This window comes from Talpa europaea, assembly GCF_964194135.1.
Source record: "Talpa europaea genome assembly, chromosome: 13".
In the NCBI taxonomy this organism is placed as follows: Eukaryota; Metazoa; Chordata; class Mammalia; order Eulipotyphla; family Talpidae; genus Talpa; species Talpa europaea.
The window spans coordinates 57032294-57056607 of record NC_140080.1 but is presented as its reverse complement, the minus strand read 5'-3'; the positions used below and the strand labels follow the sequence as shown (position 1 = coordinate 57056607).

General features: G+C 35.3%; 1 protein-coding gene across 1 annotated transcript in view; it reads left to right on the top strand.

The window, feature by feature from the left end:
* Window positions 1–16992, top strand: part of SMCHD1 (structural maintenance of chromosomes flexible hinge domain containing 1) — a gene marked incomplete at both ends in the record, with an annotated part of 136842 nt that extends 119850 nt beyond the window's left edge. The window contains 4 exons of the mRNA XM_084252786.1: window positions 1773–1944; window positions 9194–9352; window positions 9627–9741; window positions 16968–16992. Coding sequence (XP_084108912.1) covers window positions 1773–1944; window positions 9194–9352; window positions 9627–9741; window positions 16968–16992 — 471 coding nt within the window. The remainder of the gene's footprint in view (window positions 1–1772; window positions 1945–9193; window positions 9353–9626; window positions 9742–16967) is intronic.
* Between the last annotated feature and the right edge of the window lie 7322 nt (window positions 16993–24314).

The following is a 24314-nucleotide window of genomic DNA, read 5'->3' as shown; positions in this document are numbered from 1 at the left end:
CTTTGTCTATCCTGATAGCGGATATGAATAGATATTGCCCAGAGCTGTGGAACTGTTGTTCACACACTGACTCTGCAAATGCAAAACCTCCCATGACCTTTTTGTCCAATAGAGTGCTTAGGTAAAAATCATATGATTAAAGGATACTTTGAGAATTGAAAAACTGTCCTTAAAAGTAGTATTTGCAGAATACTAATAGTACTAATAATATTTGCAGAATACAGAATAAAAAGGGATCCAAACTGTCCTTCCTCCAGAGGTATGGAAATCAATTCCCATATTATCAGACTTCACGATACATTAGACAAGTCTGTGGTTTTGAGTTGTGTATAATACAGTATTAAAGCCTTTAAAACATCACCTGAATAAATCCTAATAAATGGATTGTACATGAATCCAATTTTCATTGTTACTGTTCACTTTTAGAAAACATACAATATTCACAATAAAACTTAAGACAGTAAGGTGTGATTATTTGTTTTATTAAAGGCCACATTTCATAAAAAAAATCCACCACAAGTTTTCTTCAAAATTGTACCTTACTGCCATTTTGTGGAAAAAAAAAATTTTTGAAGTATCCAATTTAATAGGTGAATATAATCTAGAATTAAAAGAATACAAGTCATGATTGTCTATTTCGTGTCAGTACTTTTGCATTTAAAAACAAGTTTTATTTAATTTTTTTATTTTTATAATTTATTTTTATAAAAATAAAAGATTATATTAAAAAAATTCTATTTTAAAATTCAGAGACTCCTTAACCCCCAAGATTAGGTTAGATTAGGTATCTTTACATGTTGAATTATAATGTTCTTCAGTGATTTATTGACAGATGCATTCTCTTTCATTATGTGAATTTTCTATTATTTATGTAATTTATTTTTTTCACTACCATATTTTTTTTACTACTATAACAGTGTTTCATTGCACATTGTCACATCTGTGATTATTTTTACAAAATAAATTCTTAGAAGTAGAATTGCTGAGTCATACAGAATGTAAAAATTTTTAACACTGTTATATTTCCTTTGAAAAGGACTGTCCCAGAGCAGATGAATACAAAAAGATGCTTTTTCCATAACTCTCCTATTATTCTCCATGTGTGTTGGGGTGGGAGGAAAAGGTAGTGAAAATATACTGCATTTGAATTCCACTTTCTGTTTAGCAATGAAGTCAGGCATTTTATTTCTGTATGTTTCATAGACCTTTTTTGAAAGAACATTGTTAAAGTTCATCAGTATTAATCCAAAATTTTTCTTTTATTCTCTCACTTCTCTGAAGAATTTAATTCTCAACTAACCCTTTGTTACTTCCCTCTGCATAACTTAGGTTTTATTAATTCTCCCTCAACCCTCAAATTATTCTCTTAATCTCATTTTGCTATCTTTTGTCATCCAGAAACTTAATTGAACAAGGGAAACTGAGCATGTGAGGCTGATTTGATTCTGCCATGGGTTTTAGAAGCACAGAAGCTGTCTGACTTGTCTCCCTATCTTCCCTATTCTTACCAATCTGCCAATTTCACTTTTTTTTTATATGCAATGTCATTGCACTAGTTTAGACTAACACTTAAGATTTAATTGATTCGTCTCCCTCCCTCTGCTTTTTCCCCCAAGTTCATCTTGTACTTTACTAGTTTATATTAATCTTGTGAAAATACTACCATGATCTTGTCATTTTTAATCTCACAACCCTTAAATGATTACCCCTTTCTTATAACACTTAAAATAAGTTTTATAGATTCACTAATTAATATCATTTATTTACAATAGGTTGTTAAAATTACACACTGTCCTACACTGCTAACCAGAGATGGAGATCGTATTCGAAGCAATGGAAAGTTTGGGGGCCTTCAGAATAAAGCTCCTCCAATGGATAAACTTCGGGGTATGGTATTTGGAGCTCCAGTACCAAAACAGTGCCTGATCTTAGGGGAGCAAATTGGTAGGTCAAATAAATATTTAACAATTTCTGATTTTATTTTGTTTATTTGAAACTTGTGTATTGAGATTCTAACATGAAAATTAACCTGCAAAAATATAAATGAAATGTTTTTCATCCAATACATTTCACCTTTCTTGTATAAGGTAGTTTCAAATTATGTAGGAAGTAGATTTTTCCCTCATATTTTAGTTTTTTCCATTTCAAAATCAAGAAAATACTGTCCTTGTTGATTAAGTCAGTGTATTATCAAAGAATTATAATACTTGTTTTAATATGAAAATTGATAACTATCCTAAATACAACTAAGAACTTTTTAAAAGTGTATGATGTGTGACCTCCCTCCCCCTTTGTAAGCTAAGTCCCCTTATATCTGATTAGACAATATAATTATCTCTACATCTGTACTCCGAAGTGCATATACTTTACAGAAGTTCCCTTACAGACCATTTACCTTACCACTGATTTGCACTTAACTTTATATAGTTCTAATACTCTTGTAAAACTGAAACTCTGTATTCAGCAACTTCTGTTCCCCTTTACCCCAAAGCCTCTGGGGATCACCAAGATTTCTTTTTATGAATTTGACTTCTCTAGGCACCTCATATAATTGAAATCATACAGTATTTGTACTTCTGTGACAGACTTATTTCACTTAGCATAATGTGCTCTATGTGCACATTTTATTAAATGTGTATACCACCTTTATTAACTTTTATATTAAAAGTACACATTTCATAAAGAGCTTGATCCATTTTCACAAAATGAACACTGCCTCTGTGTTAAGAAATAGAACAATATCAGGACCACAAAAAGGCTTCTTATGCCCTCTTCCAGTCACTGCCCAATCACCTCTCTAAATCATAACTTTTTAAAAAATTGAAGTACATTGTAATTCCACATCTGTATGCATTATAGCATGTTCACCACCAGAATCTACTTTCCATCCATCACCAAAAAATTGACCCTTTCACCGATTTTGCCCACATCCCAATCCCCTTTTGGTAACCACCAATCTCTTTTCTGTATCTATATGTTTTTATTTGTTGTTTGTTGTTTTTTAATATTCTACATATGAGTAAAATCATAAGGTATTTGTCTTTCTCTGTGTTACTTAGTATAATACCCTTTAGGTTCATCCATGTAGTCACAAATGGCAAGATTTTCTTCTTTTATATCACTAATATTCTAGTTTGTACACACACCACATCTTTATTCTTTCATCCATCTGTGGACACTTAGCTTGTTTGTACATATCAGCTTTTTTTTAAGTAATACTGCAATGAACATAGGAGTACATATATCTTTTCTTATTAGTGCTTTTATATTCTTCAAATAACCTTAAGTGGAACAGATAGATCATTTGCTAATTCTGTTCTTAATTTTTTGAGGAATCACCATACTGTTTTCCATAGTGGCTGTACCAGTGTACATTCTCACCAACAGTATGGGTTTTTGTTGTTGTTTTTTTAATTTGGGGATTACGTTTTTACTCCTCCTTATGTGCACATGTTCCACTCACCCTCCACCAAACCACCCTGCCAGTACCCCATCTGCCTCCCATCTCCTCTCTCTCTCCCCTATTCCCTCTGGTAACCAGTAAAGTCTTTCACTAAGTCACAAGTGATTCCTACTGTATTTTGCCTATGTATGTAGTTGTGGTTCATTTTCATTGCAGGATACTATTCCATTGTGTAGCCATAACACAATTTATTGTACTGTGTAGGTTGTCAGATATAGCTACATGAGGGGACACAGGAAAACAAATTTTATTGTACAGATAGCTCCTAGGATTGGAGGCACAGCAGGCTGTGTGGTCCATATGGATACCACACAGGGTGGTGATGTCAAAAGACAGGAGTAGCCACAGTAAAGTAATTCAATAAACTGTGGAATTGGAATTCTTAAAACTGTTCATAATACAGAGACAAAGATTATGAGAAATCATTATTCCCTGACAAATTATAATTATTTTATTATTAAATGAGAAGAAAATATTCCACTCAAATGACAAGAGAAAAAATACATCTCAAGAAACAAGGAAAACCAAATGAATTATAAAAAGGAAGCCCTTGTAATGAATGTATAATTCCTAGAGAGGGTCTTAAGACAAAAACAAGTACAAAAGGAGTAATGACTTAGAGGATATATTCAAACAAAGATTGTCTTAGGTTTCCAGAATATTGTCAATACATTTAGCATCTTCAAATAATACGAACTAAATCTCGAAAATTACAAATGAGCAAAATTGACCTAAATGAGTCAAAAAAATTATACAGTATCTTAGGAAGTACTCAATGTTAAAACTCGATCATAGAGGTTTTTGTTTTGCTTTTTAGCATTTCAAAAGAATCCAGCACCCTTAATCCCAAATAAGATTACTTTAGAAGAGTAAAAATCAGGCCCCAGAGTTAGCCATTAAATAGCAGAAGACAGTTAAACCACCTAACAGTTAGCAGTGCTTATATACTAGGCACCGTACTACATACTTAGCATGTCCCATCTCATTCAGTCTTCACTATTTTTCCCCCTCATTTGAGGTAGGAAAAACTTGAAGACAAAGTTCAGTAATTTTTCAAGTTCTTTTGTGTGTGTGTGTGTGTGTGTGTGTGTGTGTGTTTTAATTCAATTTTATATATATTTTTACATCATTTCTCATTCTTGCAATTTTTCAAGTTCTTATACCCAGAAGCTGCCGAATCAGAGCAGATACCTTTTCATTGGAATTGTAAACCTGTCCTCTTATTGTTTCAATTCTCAACCTAATAGGCTTTTTATGTTCTGTTCTCAAGTGTTGAAGTTCTATTTTATTTGGTTTAACCCAGCTTGCGGAATATGTCCTCATATCAAGATTTGGATGTTTGCACTAAACATATCCTACCACACCCCATACTCCACAACCAAAATGACCTTAGTTTAGGTTTTAAACTTTTCCCCATCCCTCCCTCCTCTGTCCCTTATGCCCTTTTGACCCATTCTTCCTCCCTCATCCCACTTAACCTCAGAAACCTCTCTTCATTTTTTAGTGAATCTCCTATGTAAATGTCCATTATTTGTCATTCTAAATTGCCTTGATACACATCATTCCCTCACACTCCCTTTGTTTTTCTGTAAATGCAAACATTTCATCTTCCTTATGACTGAATACTACTCCATTATGTGGATATACTGCTTCTTGATTCAGTCCTCTCTTGGTGAGCACTTAAGTTGTTTCCTGTAGATTTAATATAAATGAATTTTAAATACAAATTGTGGCAGAAATAGGTAAATATGGAGACTAGCCAGCTCATCTTATGAAACTAATAACAACCCTTTTCTGACAATAGTACAGAAAAAGAAAACAAATATGTTACCACTCTTCAGCTGTGTTCGGGAAGTTCTTGACATGGTTAAATAGAAATAAGAGAGTTTAATATTGAAAGGAATAGTTTATTTTTATGTTCCCTTTACCCACAATGGTTTTGCCCTACATATGTGTGTTACTTGCTGCTTTTCTTTTTAGTTCTCTGATGTCACGCCATCAGAGAGAATGTCCCTGATATTCTTATCTAAAACAAAAGGGCCCACCTTGGAGTGAACAGCTTTTTTTACATGAAGTACTAGAAGTGAGAAAATAAAATATTTTCATTAATAATTTTTTGAAGTTATGTAACATGTTAAAGTAGCATAATACAGTGTGGACCTGGACCCCTAAATCCACTGTTACAATGGTGAAGTTGTATGGGAGCTTTGGTGGTGGGAAAACTAGTGACCACACATGAAAGGAAAAATTCTGTATTGTGAAAAAATTAACAAGGATGTAAAATAATGGTACTTCATTAAAAATATATATAATAAGGGCCTCCCTGGTGGCACAAGGGGTTAAGACACAACCTATGAAGCTGTCAGAAGCCCCTGCAGCACGAGTTCGATCCCCAGCTGGGGAGTTGCCCACATGGCGCAGCAGACCTCTCCTGACTCGCCTGCTGCTCCCCTCAGCAGTGTATTTCAGTCAGTCTGCCTGTTTTGCTCCCCACTCTGTCTCTAGTGAATCCTCTCACCCACCCCCCACCTCGGGCCTGTACCCCAGTTCTTGTATGCATAAATAAATAAATCTTTAAAAATACATATATATTAATAATAATAAATTGGGCCTCCCCGGTGGCGCAGCATTTTGAGCGCTGGGTTGCGAAGTTCGTAGCCTCTGCAGCGGCGGTTCGATCCCCAGCTGCTCCCCGGCCACTGGAGGAGGGTCCCACGTGGTGCGCAGACCTCTCCTGCCGCCCTCTGCTCCCCTCAGCAGTGTACCTCAGTCCTTCTGCCTGCTCTGCTCCCCGCTCTGGCTCTGGTGAATTCTCTCACCCTCCCGCGCTTCTGACTGTACCCAGTGCTTGTATAAATAAATAAATAAATTTTTAAAAAAATAATAACAATAATCACATCCATTGTAAACCAGTGTTATCTAAATAAAATTTTTAAAAGCAAATGGAAAAACAAATGACAAGCTTAAGGGGGAAATGCAACATATGGTAGACAAAGCCATTATTGGTATACTATGAAAAATAAAAAAAATCCTTTAAAAATCAAGGAAAACAGACTTACAGAAAACTAAAATGTATTGAATTTAACACATTAAAATATACTGATATCGGGCCTTTCTGGTGGTGCAAGGGGTTAAGTACTGCACTAAGAAGCAATCTGCAACCTCTGCAGCATGAGCTCAATCCCAGGCTGGCCAAAGAGCAACCCACATGGAGCAGCACATCTCTCCTGTCTTGCCCGCTGCTCCCCTCATCAGTGTATTTCAGTCAATCTGCCTTTTCTGTTGCCTACTCTGTCTCTGGTGAATCCTCTCACCCCCCCACATCTCTGACCTGTACCCCAGCTCTTACATGTGTAAATAAATAAATCTTAAAAAATATATATATATTGATATTTGTATAATACATTGAAATATAATCTGTATCTTAGTATCATACAGAAATTACTATATTTTACTTTGCGCTTTCTTCCTTTTAAGTGAACTAATTTTATTAAGTATTTTGCTGTTTCCATAGTAAAGTTTTACCAGTTTTTTATAATCAGAATTACATTGCAAAAATTCTTTTGAGTTAGTAAAGACTTAAAACTTTCATAGGTACCATGATAAATAGATACTTCATTTCTTAATACAAAAATTTAGGGGTTGATAAGACATATTAAACTGCTACTGTCCATCTTATGTATAAAATATGAACCTACCATTAATGCTGCATTAAATGTGAAATTTTTAATTTATCTTCTGAATAAATGCAGCATTACTAACATGGGTCTGGACATAATTTGTAACTAATTCACATACAAATAAGTATTTTATGCAGATAGAAAACATTGCTTTGATGTGAAATTAGAATCATATCAGCCCAGAAAAACAACCTTCTTTAAAGATCTCTTGAAGAGTTCCCAGTAAGTCGTAAAGGATTAAGTAACATAAGAACCTTGCTAAAACTTAGTTATACATAGTAAACCTATAGTTAAATATATAAATATTTGTTAGCTTACACAAATAGGTGTAGTGGTGTGTGTGTGTGTGTGTGTGTGTGTTTGCTTGCTCAAGCATTGTAGGTATAGACTCGAAGAATGCTGCGTAGTTTTCTTTTTAAAATACTATTCTCGATCCTTTGAGTATAAAATATCCCACTTTATATAAACACATGCAATTTGCAGCAACATGGATGGCGTTGGAAGGGATCATGCTCAGCGAAATAAGCCAAAAAGAAAAATACCAGATGGTCTCACTCATAGCAGGAATCTAGAAAACTTAAATAAGGGACCAGGAAAATGAATATAAGAAAGTGAAAATCAAAATCAACAAAAAACTATGAACCAGAGACACTTTTTGGGGGTTGGGGGGTGGGAGGGGAGGGATTGGGGTCAGAATGGGGGGTTTGCAATTGTATGGGGGAATATAAAAATAAAATTTATTATTTAAATTAAAAAAAATAAAAAAATAAAATATCCCACTTTATATCTCATCTAATGTATCTTGACTCTTAACAACTTATTCCACAGTTTTATATTTACACTACTATATGTATTCATTAAATGTTTTGAGTATTTGTATATCCATTCCCAAGAATATTGATCATCTTTGTGTGTGACTAGAGTCAAAAAAAGGCCAGGGCCTCCCTGGTGGCTTTGGGGTTAAAGTCTCAGCACTATCAGGCTATCTACCAGCCACTTCAGCATGAGTTCTGTCCCCGGTCAGGGAGTCAACTCACATGGTTCGGCAGACCTCTCCTGTCTTGCCCACTGCTCCCCTTAGCAGTGTAGTTCAGTAGATCTGCCTGTTCTTCTCTCCACTGTCTCCACTGTCTGGTGAATCTTCTCACTCCTCACACCACTGGCCTATCCTCCAGTTTTTGTATGTATAAATAAATCTTTAAAACAGCAACAACCACAAAAAAGGCCAGATATTAAATATCTTAGGCTTTTTGAGATGGGGCAAAATCAAAGAAATTATGAAGGTATTTCTGTAATCATTTAGATGTAGCCATTTAAAACTGTATAAAACATTCTTGACCCATAGCCTAGAGTTTTCTGCCTAGAGTTTAGTCACTGTATTTAAATATTTAATCTCTAGTAAATCATTACAAACAGGCAGTAAATAGTCCCAGACTTGAAAAATGTAATTTATTTTAGCTAATTTAACAAAAGATAAGGTTTTTTAAAATTACTTGTTAAGAGTACACTTTTGAAAGCCATTAAATAATTGTTATGTCATTGGAGAAGCATTTTTTTTTTACATTATTCTATTTAGTACATTTACCCACCCCCTCAAATTTGTCTATATGGAATTACATTGAATATTGAATTTCAAATAGGGTGGAAACATTGATTGAGACAGTAATACAATTCACAGAGCGTTATTATAAAGCAAACTCTCTCCTATCATTTATTTATTAAAGTTAGGCAATTAAAGAAAATTTAACAAGCACCAGTTTTATGCTGGGATCTAAATTAGGCTTTTTTATTTCATTTGTTTAGATTGAACATTGTATGACTTTAAAAGTGGTTTCCATATACTTGGTGCCTAGTGTTGCTAATTTTTCTTTACTAAAATGTTGATTGGCAACAAACAACTATGAACCAGAGACACTCTTGGAGGTGGGGAAGGAGGGATTGGGGTCAAAATCGGGGTTGCAATTGTATGGGGAATATAAAAATAAAAAAATAAAATGTTGATTGGACATGATTCAGTAGTTTTAACCAAATGTCTTTGGTTTCTTTGTAGATCTTCTTCAACAGTATCGTACTGCAGTATGCAGGTTGGGCACTGTGAACAAGGACCTTAATGGTCAATTAGAGTACCTTCACACGCCTGATATGAAGAAGAAAAAGCAAGAACTTGATGAACAAGAGAAAAATCTGAAGCTAATAGAGCAAAAACTAGGTCTGTGCTCACTTTTATTAACTTGTTTTCTCTTTTCATTTCTATTTAATTTATGATTAAAGAGATGCCAACTGCAGGAGTAATTAAAATGATTCAAAACTTAAATCAACACTTGATCTCCAAGTCATCTAGTAATTGGTTAAATATTCTCTCAACAGTAGTAAAAAGTATTCTTAGTATTATTTGTTAATTTTTCTATAAATTGAAATATATTTGATTTTCTTATAATAATTCCAATTTTAGAAGTTAATTTTCTTATTTTCTTTCTTTGCAGGTATGACTCCCACACGTAAGTGTAGTGACTCAGTGCGTCATCCAACCAAGATTGAAATTACAGATTGTCCAATTCCTCCTAAGAGAATGAGAAGAGAAGCTGCAAGACAAAATAGGTGAGTCTATTATGTCCTGAAAGTTATTGTTGGTTAGTTTATCAAAATTTCTTGGCTCATCAGATTTTAAAAATAACATGAGTTTATTTCTAATTTACCTCCTTGAGCCACAAATAGTTTTTTGGTTTTTTGTTTGTTTGTTTGTTTGTTTTAGAAAATGTAAGTGATGGGTAATGCAAATAACCAGAAAACCAATCTTTGTCTATTATCACTATGTCCTTCTAGGATACTCCAATTTTCTAAATGATTTTTGCTAATTATTTGGAAACATAAATCGTTTGTTATGTTAAAAGCCGGCATAAAATTGTAATTGCTTTCTTGCTGTTTGGCTTAACTTTTAAATACCATGCATTATGCTTCCTAGGATCAGCAGCTTGATAGGTAGAATATAGTAATCTACCTGTATGTTACTTATTTTAAAATTACTTACAATATTTAATTTATAAAATCAAATACCATTGAGATAATGCTCAAGGGAAAAAAATCACAAAGCTATCTGCAGATTAACTAAGTACTAATAAAACTGTCCTTTCTGGATTTGATATTATTAGTAAGACTATTCCACAGAAAACTGGGTACCATGCTAAGTTATTTCAAAAGATTTAAATATAGTCTTTGCCTGAACAAGTTTCTCATAACTTCAGAGGAGTTTCTTTGAGACTATGGTGTTTGGAATTAGCATTCCATGCCCTATGCAACCACATAGTCTACATTTATTCAGTCTGTTTGAATGTTCATTTTGTGCTAAATGAGTAAAAGTGTCTTGATTCTTGCCCTCATGGAGATCTACAATCCTGCAGAAAAAGGAAAATTCAAAAAGTAAACATTTTCATACATATATACCTATAAAGTCATGTTAAGTTCTATGAAAGAAAGATGAAGTGATATAAAATAATTGGGAAACAGTATTGGTTGTCAGGAAAGATGCATTTTACTAGGCGGTAAAGGATAAGCCAGCCAGCCACACAGGGATTGGTTTTAGTCAGATGAAAATAAAGTAATAAAACTCTGAGAAACCAGCAAGTGTGGCATGTGTGAAGAACTGAAAGATGCCTGTGTGGTTCTAAAGCATGGAAGGCAAGGGTAAAGGGGGGTTGCAACATGTGATTGGAGAGGTAAGCAGAAGCCATATGCCTCCCACCCTAAATCATTTTGTAAAAACATCATGAAATAATGTTATGTTCTAAGCCCATTGATTTCTCTTTGGGTAGTTAACATTGTGTTCTAGCCAGGGAGGTAAAAGTGTCTTGGAAAACTACCTTTAAAGTTAATCAGAAAATCAGAAAAGAGAGCTACTGATATATTGAGATGATAAGAATACAGTACTCATCATATGAAAGATACACACACTTGGACATGTAAATGATGTGCCTTTAGAATGGGTACACAGTGTATGAAAACTATTAAGCTGACTATTGAAAGTTTGTGGAGGCAATTCAGCATCAGAAAGAATACTTGAATGGTTTTGAACATATAACATTTTTACAAATCATGAGTTCAAAATGATAGAAAAAAATTCTTCATTGATCATCATGGTGGTTGCTAGGACACCAGCTCATTATTGTGAAAATTTATGTATTTATATAAAAAAGATGTATTTTATCTTTCCTATATGAATGGTCTTTCAGATTAACCAAATAATATTCTTCTGTATTGAAGTAATTCCTCATAAAGTTCTTTATGTAAAAATAATACAGAAGACATGATAAAATTAAAACATCATGATTTTGCAACCAAATGAAATAACAGCTCTAGACAGTAATAACCAATGAATAACAGTTAATGGAGTTAATAGATAAGATTGATGCCCCTGAACCTTCCTGACTGGTCTTAGCAACATTAAGTGTAGGACATTTGATTTTATGTGATTCAGTAGGAAGTAACCTGAATCTAATTAAACTTCTAGTCAGCCTTCTCAACTGGGGTATGGAAACTGAATGACTTAGTTTCCCTAGAATTCCACATAGATAGTAACAAATCTAAATGTATAGGAATGAAGTTTAATTCATTGCATCAAATAGATGCCAGAGGCATAAGAGCTTAAATCTTTCACAAAATTGAGAAGGGCCCAATTTAGCTACAAGTGTATATGATATAAGGAGGATCACAGAACAAATAAAATGCCGCCACTAGGAAGCTTTTGGCCAAATCCAGAATGTCAAGAATGGGACACTGTATAGGACAATTGTTTCTTTTTTATATTAATTTTTTTATTTTTTTGCATCATTGTTCATTTTTAAACAATATTTGCTTCCCCCCACCCCCTCAGGTGTAGTCCCCATAGAGTTTCCTTCACCAGTGCACCCGTGCACCGTCACCTCAGTCCCCTGAGCTCCTCCCTCCCTCCCTCTGATCCCTCTCCCTCCTCCTCCCCTGCAGGATGTCTCTGGTTTATAATTGTCCGTTTTTGCTTTGTTGTATATTGTGCTGTTACTATTTCTTTTACACTGATGTCTTATTTGGTTTCCCTGTATTCCTGTTGTAAGTGAAACCATCTGATATTTTTCTTTTTCCTTCTGGTTTATTTCACTGAGCATAATTCCTTCTAGCTCCATCCAGTTGCTGCGAATGGCATGAGTTTATCTTTTTTGATTGCTGAATAATATTCCATTGTGTATATATACCACATCTTCTAGATCCAGTCATCTATTTTTGGGCATTTGGGTTGTTTCCAGGTTTTATCTATTGTAAATAGTGCTGCAATAAACATGGGTGTACAGGTGTTCTTTTGAATCAATGTTTCTGTGTCCTTTGGGTAGATGCCTAGCAGTGGAATTGCCGGGTCGAATGGTAGCTCCATTTTTAGTAGACTGAGTTATCTCCAGACAGCTTTCCATAGTGGTTGGACTAGTTTGCACTCCCACCAGCAACATAGGAAAGCTCCTTTTTCACCACATCCTTGCCAACATTTGTTGTTGGTTGTTTTTTTGATATGTGCCATTCTTACTGGTATAAGGTGGTATCTCAATGTGGTTTTAATTTGCATTTCCTTGGTTATAAGGGATGTTGAAAATTTTTTCATATGCCTGTTGACTATTTGCATTTCCTTTTTTGGAGAAATGTCTTTTAAGTTCTTCTGCCCATTTCTTGACTGGATTGTTTATTTTGTTTTTGTTGAGTCGTATGTGTTCTTTGTATATCTTTGTGATCAGTCCCTTATCAGTTGACTGTGGTACAAAGATTTTTTCCCAATCAGTGGGGTGTCTCTCTGTTTTGGTTAATGCCTCTTCTGCTGTGCAGAAGCTTTTCAGTTTGATGTAATCCCAGGTGTTTATCTTTTCCTTGACTTTCTTTGCTTTGGGTGATTAGTCTTTAAAGATGTTATTGCGATGTATGTCTTGTAGTGTTTTACCTATATTTTCTTCTATATATTTTATGGTTTCAGGTCTTATGTCCAGTTCTTTTATCCATTTTGAGTTGATTTTTGTGCACGGTGAAAGGTAGTAGTCTAGTTTCATTTTTTTGCAAGTGGTGGTCCAGTTTTCCCAGCACCATTTATTGAACAAACGGACAAATAGTTTTGTTAATAAATCAATGGCTTGGAAGGAGAGAGAAAAGAATGAACTGTTTGTCATAGATAAAAGGAATTGAACAATAAAACAATCAAATGCAATGTGTAGACCTTGTTTGAATATGGATTTGAATCTTTAAAATGACAAGAAAAAAATTGGAGAAATTGTAGTATTACATGGATTTCAGACATACTATGAAAGTGTTTATAGTGTGTATAACAACATCATAGCATTAATTTTGAGTTATCAGAAAAGTCATGGCACATTGTTGCTTGAAAAAAACAGAAAAAATCCGTCATGACTTTTCTGACAAACCAATAGTATATTTTAAATAAATACACACTTAGAAGTGTGTACAGAGATATTAATACGATACTTGGGATGTACTCTAAAATGCTAAAGGAGAGGAAAAATGTGAGAGGATATCAAAGCAAGATTGAGTAAAATGTTATAATTACTGAAGCTTTAAATAGGAGTTCATTGTATTATTTTCTCTGCTTTTATGTAGGCTTGCTATAATTTTTAAGGAAGTGTTTCATGAAAAATCAGGAGCAGTTTTCTGAGACACCTGTGAGGAAATTCTGCTGAACAGTTCTAAAGTACTTATTCTTGAGTCTACAGTGTAGCCTCAAGCACTGAATTAGTACTTTGCAGTTCCAACAGCATGACCACAGATATCATTGATTTGAATCTTGTTATTTAAGATTTTTTAGCAATTCACAGGTGGTATCGGCTAAAGTTTATTTTTGAGTTTATCATTATATTCTTAGTAATAGTGTCATTTCATTAAAATCCTATGTATATATTGGGTTGTCTGAAAAGTCGTGACACATTTCTGCTTGAATAACATAGAAAAGGTATGTCATGACTTCCAACAACCCACTAAATCATTTACTATTGTAGTGAGTAATGTGAGGTAGATGTGTAATTTAAAATTTTATAACAGCCATGCTAAAACAGTGGTTAATTTTAGTAATAGATTTTATTGAACCCAGTATGCAAAATATTAACATCATAACAGATAAACAGTATAAAAATTTAATGAGATATTTTAAATTCTTTCATATAAAGTCTTCAGAATTCAGAAGACAGCAAATCTCTATTAGGACTAGCTGCATTTCAGGTGCTCTGGAGCCACACGTGGCTAGTGGCTAACGGATTGGAGAGCACAGGTATAGAAAGAGCTTATGATGATGAAATCTTGTATCCTGTGCATCCTAACCCCATTCTATTTCCCAGAGACTACCTTTGTTTAACTGTTTAGTTTTAGTTATTGTGATAATGCCTCCACTTCCCTCTGTATATATACATGTGATATATGCTTATGTGTGTCTTATTTTATTAGTTTTCAGACAGTATGACTCACCCTACTTTTGGCATGATGGTCTGGTCTGTCTTACTTGGACTAATGTCATGACCCTTACTTAGCTTACTCAAACAGTGGGTCAAATAAATCTTTACACTGTATGAGTTTTTAAAATCATTCCATTTTAACCCAGTTCTTAGTTAGGCCACCTCTTGGATGTTGTTAATTCTGGAGTTTCTAATTTGCTTTTCCTTTTACTGCTACCACATATTTTTACTGCTTCAATGACTAGTTAACTATATAGTCCTCCTATGTCTTCCTTGGCTACTATTTTGGGTTGAAGCCACCTTCTCTTGGATACCTTATCTTTCTCTCTCACAACCTTTTTAGAGTATAGGAAGAAACTTGAAACCTGTGCATGCCTGAAAATATTTTCATTCTGCCTGCACATTTGATTAAAATTTTCTGTAGATAACAGAAACAAGGCTAGAATATACTAAAGAAGGAGGAACTAGGAAATAGTTTAGACACAGTGGGAGACAGTCTGTTTAATGGAACCCCAGAGAGACAGTAGGCTCAAGAGAAGTCCAGTCCAGGACAGTGGGGATGGAAGCAAGATAGAAAAGGAAAGGAACCACAGCCTAGAATATGCCAAGTTTTCAACCCAAAACTTTGAAAGCTTTCTTCCCCTATTTCTGGACTTTAAGGCTGCCACCACAAAGTTAGATAGCAATGATAATTGGTTAATTAAATGTTCTTTTGTTGGCTTCAGGTATACTTGGTGGCACCCTGGAGACTTATCTAATACTGGCATCTAGAGAACTTAACTGCCGCACAGTGACTCTCCAGCCACACAGTTAAAGCAAAACCTGCCCACTCACCTTACTCTTCCCTGTCCCACTTAAAATTCCCACACAGAGAACCTAATGAGAAAATAGTTTTTTATAATCACAGTTTTTTATAACAACAATCCTCCTTCTTAAATGTAATTATTTTAGGATTATCTCAAAAACATGAGAGAAAGTCCAAGATCAGTAGCAGTACCAACCCTGGAAGATGATTCAACTGAACTCTTTAAGAATTGCTATTCTTAATTAGATTGCAAAAGGAGTTATATTCATGAAACTCAGGGTATTGGGAAGATACAGCCAGAAAGAGATTATAAATACTATTGCTGAAGTAAGAAGTCTCAAGGAAATCTTCCTGAAAAAAATATTTGAAAAACAAAAGAAATGTAGAGAAACAATTCAGACTAAGTCTTAGTTTGAAAATTCAGTATATTGTAGCCTATGGTAGCCTCCCTTTTGCATCTTGCTCATCTTTGGGAAATTTTAAACTTCCACTTAAAATGGAAATTTCTTAAATTTTAATTTAACATCAAGTTAAATCTGTACAATTAGTAATTTCTGCATTCCCCCATATCCACTATTTAAAAAATGTTAGAGTATTTCAAATTAAATTATCTTAACAGTATTTATTCCATCCATACAGTGATGAATAAATTTTAATAGTAGGAAATAGCAACATAATATATATGTGTGTACTTAAATTTTCACTCATATATATTGCATGCTTATATTTCCTGTTCAGTTTCTACATATGTATTACATATATTTCTTGTTAGCTTTTAACAGATTACATACCATATTTCAGCAACTCTAAGATGCCATTAGTTATAAGAAACCATTATTTCATTAAACACTAAACACTGATTTAACTCATGACATTTTAAGTTGTGTGTCAGAAATATTGAATATGAATCTTAGAATCCACAAGATGTTCTTAGTGATATATGATACTCATTTTCTCTAATAAAGACTTAGGTTTTCTGATTAATTTTCTGTTCATAAAGATTACAAATTTGTTTTTTATCAAAAATGTATATCTTCTATTTGGAGATGGCAGTTCAGAGAACTATCTTGAGTTGATAAAGTATATAGATATATGTGAAAAATACCCATATAGACATATACCAACATACTCATCTCTATCTGCATGGAATTATGGATACTTTGTAATGCTTTTCCTTTTGTTTGTTTTATTTTGTACCTTTTTTGTTACAACCATTGTAAGTCCTGTTAATTTTTTAAATAACTTCATTTAAGAAAAGTAATAAAATATTACAGAATTTGAGTCTAAGATACACCTTTCTGAAGAAATACAATATAAATTATTTACCTCTTCCTCTGTGTGTTTTAACTACTACTTTTATTTTGAAACTTTTTTTTTCACGAGTACATGAAAGAAGTGATTATATACAAGGATTTAATTAAATCTCTTTGTACTAAGAATTATCATAATCAGTACAACACAGTTCTATTGGATATTTAACCATCCAAATCTGATGAAAGTTCAGGAGAAGAAAACCTTGGTATAAAAAAATTCAATTTTTTTCCCACTTTTACCAGGATTATAACCAAAACAGATGTGTGAAAGGTGACAGAGAAGAAGGGGCCATTGGTCTCACTAAGGATGCCCTGCTTTCTGCAGCTCTGATTCAGAAGATCAAGAGGGTGATTTACCAGACTGAATATATCTGGGGAGGATACAAGTACCTGGGCATGCATTCCCATGTCTATCCAGATGAGACGAGAAGCATCTATGTTTAATTCTATAAAATCTCACTGGACAATGTGGGTATCCTGGAATTATTCCAGTCATTGTGCCCTTTGGTTATCATTATCTTGTAAATGTGTCAAGGATAATAGGCAGATATGGCAGTGATTATAAATCTGGCACATAGCATTTATTAATTCTGAGGGAAAGTACATGTACTATTTTTCAGTATGATTATCATGGCTATGCTAGAACTATTTCTTGAAAACAAGAAATAGTTTTATTACTTTTATTACTTTTGTGAGAATTTATTTAACAAAACCTTTGCTGTATCAAAGGGAAGTTCTAGATGTTAGGTATTTAAATGTAAATATGTGAGAAAACTATTAATGAAGAATTCAGAATAAAGATAGGCAAAGCACAGGCCTCTGAGAATTCAGATGTTAAGATCCTTGGGAAAACAGAATTGATCAGTGAAATTGTAACAGTGGTAGCATTTTAAATTTCTAATGACTTACTCTGTATATATATGCAGCAGCATCAATTTTTATAAGTACCGTTTGACTTTATTAATACTAGAATATATAGCATCAGACTTAATTCTACATTTACATTATTTTGTAATTTTTTATTGCTATTTTTTAAGGGTTAAAAAAGTCGTACACTCCCACATTAATACAGTAAGGGTTTGCTAGGAAATTGCTCCAGAAACATTTGAAATGTGTGTTCATTGAGGCAAACGTGTCAGTATATATGTTTGTGTAAGTTGAAGACTATTGGTCTGTGAAGTTACTTTGTAAAATACATTTGTTACAGTATTGTGTCCCAGGAAATGTCTGTTTTTTAATTCTTTCTAAATATACCTTAAAGTTAATAAAAAGGATTGTTTGTTCCCTATTGAATAGAAGAGTGTTTTTCCTTTTTTTCAAAATTAAACATTATAATAAAAGTTACCTTGGTAAAGCTATTACAATGTTAACCTATATTTATCATTAGAAGTCATTTAACCTTTTATTGAAAGAAAACTATGGCTATATGTGTATTATTTTATTGTACTTTATTTTATTGCATGCCACAGGTACTGGATTTTTTACAAATTGAAGGTTTATGGCAACACTGCATTGACAGTATTGTTAGCACTCTTTTTCCAACAGTATGTGTTCACTTCATGTCTCCATCACTTTTATAAGTGATAGAGATAACATTTGATAAGGTGTTCACATTGCAATTTTAGAAATAATGTGCTGTTTCACACTTAATAGTATAATGTAAACATAACTTTTAAAATCAAATTTTATTGATTTATCATTCCTTTACAAAACAGGATCATTTGTGGAGTACAGGTTCACACTTCAGCATGTGCGCGTGCTTTATTCACCCACCACCAAAAATCTAGTACAAGTATACTATCACTTTGATTCCCCTTTATTCTCTTTTACCTACCCTCTGGTAACCACCATATTTTTTACAGAGTTGTGTTTTGCCAATTTGTTTGGTTGATTGGGTGGTTGGTTGGTTATTTATTATCCACAAATGAATGAAACCATCCAGTAGTTACCTTTCACTTACCTATTTCACTTAGCATAATCCATATTGACACAAAAGGCACAATTTCATTTTTTTAATAGCTGAGTAGTATTCCATTGAGTATTTATACCACAACTTCTTCATCCAATTATCCGCCAACAGACATTTCATTTGTTTAATATCTTGGCTATTGTGAATAATGCTGCTGTGAACATAGGGGTGGATATATCTTTTCTTATTGGTGTTTACCTCACCAACACTTGTTTCCAGTCCTTGTGTGTGTGGTAATAATCTGATAAATAAAAGACTAGACCAGGTTCTGATGGTCTCACTGGTGAAAGCTATCAAATATTTAAAGAACTAATATCAACCCTTTTCAAACTTTGTAAAAAATTAAAGAGGGAATACTTCCTGGCCTATCCTTTAAGGCCAGCATTACCCTGATGTCAAAGCCAAAACACATATCAATATCCCTTATGATTGTTGATGCAAAAATCCTCAACAAAATATTAGCAAACCTGAAGGGTTTATTCTTAGAATACAAGAATGGTCCAGTATCTGAAAATTAATGTAATATGCCACGTTAACAGAACAAAGAAAAACACATGATCAGTCTCAATTGATTTAGAAAAAACGTGATAAAATTTAAAATCCTTTCATGATAAAACAACCAACTAGGATTAGGAAGAAACCATAAAGTCATATATTATGAGTGCATAGAGAACAACAAACTCAATGGTGAAAGACAAAGATTTTCTTCTAAGATTGGGATTAAGTCAAGGGTATCTGCTTTTGCCACATCTATTTAATATAGAGCAATTAGGCAAGAAAAAAATAAAAAGCATTTAAGTTAGGAAGAAATGAAATAAAATCGCTACACAGATGATTTGGTCTTGTTTGTAGAAAATCTTAAGATTCCACCTATACCCACAGAACTGTTAGTACTAATGAAATTCTGTAAAGTAACAGGAAACAAAGTCAAGCTCATAGATATGAAGAAGAGATTGGAGCTGGTGGAGGGAGGTGCTTGGCAAAATAGGTGAAAGGGATCAAAAGGTACACATTTCCTGTTATAAGTACTCATGGAATTGTGATGTATAGCTTGGTGACTACAGTTTACTATATATTTGAAAGAAAGTTCTCATTACAAAAAAAAATTTGTTGACTATGGTAATGAATGTTAACTAGATTTAGGTGATTTTTCCCAATATATACAAACATAGAATTGCTATTTGTATAACTAAAACAAATATGTCAATTATACCTCAATTTAAAAAAAAACTTTAAAAATCCAGTAATTTAAATCTACTGATCTTAACAAAACAAATAGGAGCAGCACTCCTTCTGCCCACCTGTAACTATACAGGTGCTTCTTTTCACCAACTCTGTCCCTCTGCAGGGCAGCAGCTTCCCTGCCTGCCCGTGACCTGCACCTGTCGGGGCTTCTCTTCACTGACCTCTCTCAGTGGAGGCCACTCTTCCAAGACCGTCCTCCTACAACCATGCAGGCCTCTCTCAGCAGACTTGTCCCTTTCGGGGCAGCTCTTCCTGCCCGCTTGTGTCTGTGCAAGTGTCCTTTGTTCTTCTGTTCCTTTCCTAATAAACCTGTTCTTTAAATATGTATATAAAAAAATAGAAAATGTAGTTTTGGGGATAATCTGAAGAAACAATAGAAAGGGGAAATAAAGTGAAAAAAACCCTAAAACAATAGAGAGGGAGCAGGTCTTGCTATTGTACTGCTGGTAAGGAATCTGGAGGTCAGGAACACCATGCCCTGCTCTCAGAGCCATACCCTCCCCAGAAGACATTTTTGACTCTTCGAATGAAGTCAAAACTTTAATATGTATAACAAATATATTTTGAGCCTCAATATGAATTAAGAATAGAGTCAGGTTTATGAGATTTTTGTACACAGATAAATGTACCATAATTTCCCTAAAATGTCTATTTCTGTATTGTCTTTTTTAAAAAAGATTTATTTATTTATGCATACAAGAGCTGGGGTGTAGGCCAGTGGTTTGGAGAGGTGAGAGGATTCACCAAAGACACAGTGGGGAGCAGAACAGGCAGATCTACTGAAAGACACTGCTGAGGGGAGCAGCGGGTGAGACAGGAGAGGTCTACTCTGCCATGTGGGTCAGATCCCTGGCCTGATGGCACTTGTGCAGCGGATAGCTTCGTTATGCTGAGACTTAAGCCCTTGTATCACTAGGGAAGCCCCCTATTTCTGTGTTTCAAAGCAGCACCCAGAAGAGTTTTTTTTTTTTTCAGGAGAAGGTAAGGGGTACAGATCTACATTTTGCCACGTTTACTTTTTAAGAGATTATTTTATTGTGAGATATGTATGTTTCGTTTGTGTTAATATGTATGTGGCACAAACATCCATTTAATAACTAACTACAAGTTCAAGCACAAGGACACTGCCCTGAAGGCCCCCATATCCCCTTCTGTTCTCTCACCCTTCCTTGTCTCTGGAGGTAACCCTATCCTGCCTTGCTTCTCTCGTCTGTCTAGTTTGTAATTTTACTAACTAGTATGCATCCCTATACAGCATAGTTTAGGGGCGTTTCTAAACTTTACATACATTAAAAAAATCATACCAGAAACCTAACATTTGTGAGAGTCACCCTTACTGATGTTCATATCAGTATTTCATCCTTGTTTATTGTCATATAATCTAATAATGATGTACCACAATTCATCCATTTTAATGAATAATTGTTTCCCTTTTTTGACTGTTAGAAACAATACTTCTGGAACATTTTGACATAGTCTCCCGTTGTAAATGTGAAGATCATCTATATATTGTGTCTAGGATGTGATTAATGGATTTTTGTGAATACTATTCAAATATGAAAGTAGTGCAGAATGGTTTCCCGGGCCTCCCTGGTGGCGCAAGTGTTTAAGACGCAACCTATGAAGCTATCCGCAGCCACTGCAGCACGAGTTCGATCCCCGGCCAGGGAGGTGACCCACATGGCACAGCAGACCTCTCCTGACTCGCTTGCTGCTCCCCTCAGCAGTGTATTTCAGTAGATCTGCCTGTTCTGTTCTCCACTCTGTCTCTGGTGAATCCTCTCACCCCCCCCACACCTCCAGCCTGTGCCCCAGTTCTTGTGTACATAAAATAAATAAATCTTTTTTTAAAAAAATGGTTTCCCAAAGAATTTGCTCTAGTTTACACAGTGCAAACAGTGTATTAGCCTTTCTGTCCATGTTCATACACTCACCATTTTGTCCTTCTGTTGTATTTATTTGTCTAGATTAGAAATAATATTTTGCACTCCCATCGTTATTATTGAGGTTAAGCATATTTTTATTGGTTATCTGAGTTTCTATTTCTACTTTTGCGAAGTGGAGATACCAGTCTTTTGTCTATTTTTCTATTAGATTAACTGTCTTGTTGATTTGTTGCTATTGACTCCAGTAATTCTGTTATATATTGCAAACGCCTGAGAGGATCCAGAGGCTAGGGAAAGCTTCAGAAAACAGGTAAGAACTGTCATGTTCTTATAAGTGGAGCTGAAGTTCTTCAGGCCTGGAGAAAATTTCACACAGAAGAACTGATAACAGGGCATCCCTGGTGTTGCAGGGGTTAAACATCAGTACTATGAAGCAACTACAGCTACTGTAGCGCAACTTCAATCCCTGGTCAGGGAGGTGATCCACATGGCGCATCCGACCTGTCCTATCTCACCTGCTGCTCCCCTCAGCAGTGTATTTCAATCAGTCCACTTGTTCTGTTCCCCACTCTCTCTGATGAATCCTCTCATCCCCGCACCTATGACCTACACCCCAGCTCTTGTATGCATAAATAAATCTTTAAAAAAAAAAACTGATTACACCAAGATTATATATATATATTTTTTAAAGATTTATTTATTTATTTATACAAGCACTGGGTACAGTCAAGCGCGGGAGGGTGAGAGAATTCACCAGAGCCAGAGCGGGGAGCAGAGCAGGCAGCAGGACCAAAGTACACTGCTGAGGGGAGCAGCGAGCGGCAGGAGAGGTCTGCGCGCCATGTGGGACCCTCCTCCAGTGGCCGGGGAGCAGCTGGGGATCGAACCAGCACCGCGGAGGCTTCCAGCAGCTTTGCAACCCAGCGCTTAACCGCTGCACCACTGGGGAGGCCCCCAAGATTTTGTTTTCTTAAGGGCCCCCAATCAAAATTGAGAAAGGTAAAAAGAAGAAAGAACCAGTTTCCCTTCTCAGCCCTTTCAGGTAAATAAGATTTGTTTCTGGGCCTCCCTGGTGGCGCAAGGGATTAAACATCAGCACTGTAAAGCAATCCACAGCTACTGCAGCACAAGTTCGATCCCTGACTAGGGAGCTACCCACATGGCACAGCAGACCTCTCCTGTCTGGCCTTTTGCTCCCCTCAGCTGTGTATTTCAGTCATTCTGCCTGTTCTGTGTCCCACTCTGTCTCTGGTGAATCCTTTCACCCCCAGCACCTCTGGCCTGTACCCAGCTCTTGTATGCATAAATAAATAAATCCTCAAGAAATTAGATTTGTGTCTGGATTTAACATTCCTATTTCTGAAGACTAGTTTTAATGTGGAATGAAAGAGATTTATGTTTTGGGCCTCCCTGGTGGCGCAAAGGGTTAAGCACCGCTCTATGAAGCAATCCCCAGCTTCTGCAGCGTGAGTTCCATCCCTGGCCGACCAGAGAGAAAAACCTACATGGCGCAGCTGAGCTCTCCTGCCTCGCCCACTGCTCCCCTCAGCAGTGTACTTCGGTCAATCTGCCTGTGCTGTTCTCCACTCTGTCTCTGGTGAATCCTCTCACTCCCCATCTCTGGCCTGTACCCCAGCTCTTGTATGCATGAATAAATAAATCTTCTTAAAAAAAAAAAAGATTTATGTTTCTCCAGTTTGGGCTTTAGCTCTGCACTGTGCCTTTTTAAAAAAAAAAAAAAAAGATTGATTTATGTATTGCATAGAAGAGCTGGTGTAGGCCAGAGGTGCAGAGTGTGAGAGGATTCAGCAAAGACAGAGTGGGGAGAAGAACAGGCAGGTCCACTGAAATACACTGCTGGGGGGAGCAGTGTGTGAGACAGGAGAGGTCTGCTGCACCATATGTAGGTTAGCTCCCTGGCGGGGATCGAACTCAGACCCTGGAGGTAATAGTGCTGAGACTTAACCCATAGGCCACCAGGGAGGCCCTGCACTGTGCCTTTCAAGGTCCATCTCTGATCAAGTACAATATATCTCTGGACAAAGGGGGGCAAGTTGGAGGCAAACATCCTCTAAGAAAAATTGTTTTTATTGTCCAAAGTTGCTTCCTTTCAAATTTTGAAATATCTTCGAGAATTAAAACACCAACCTAAAAGAGATTATTCATTGTCAATCTGTCCATCAGAAGACATAATTTATTTGTATTTCCCTGGAAATAATTTAGAAACATCAGTCCAAAACTTGAAATGTATTTTAATTTTGTTATCTCAACAACTGACGGATTTCTCTGACTAAGCAGTTATATGGCAATTCTAAGTTCTTAATTTCAGCTTTTTAAATGTACAGTTAGGGAAAATCATAATTTTGAAACAACATACATTTGCAACCTTATTTGGCCCCTCATTACCTCATGCATCAGGGTGGGAAGCACTCTAAAGGTCACATGTTTTGGCCTAGGAAGAGGGTGACTTATTTTGTTCTCTGACTAACC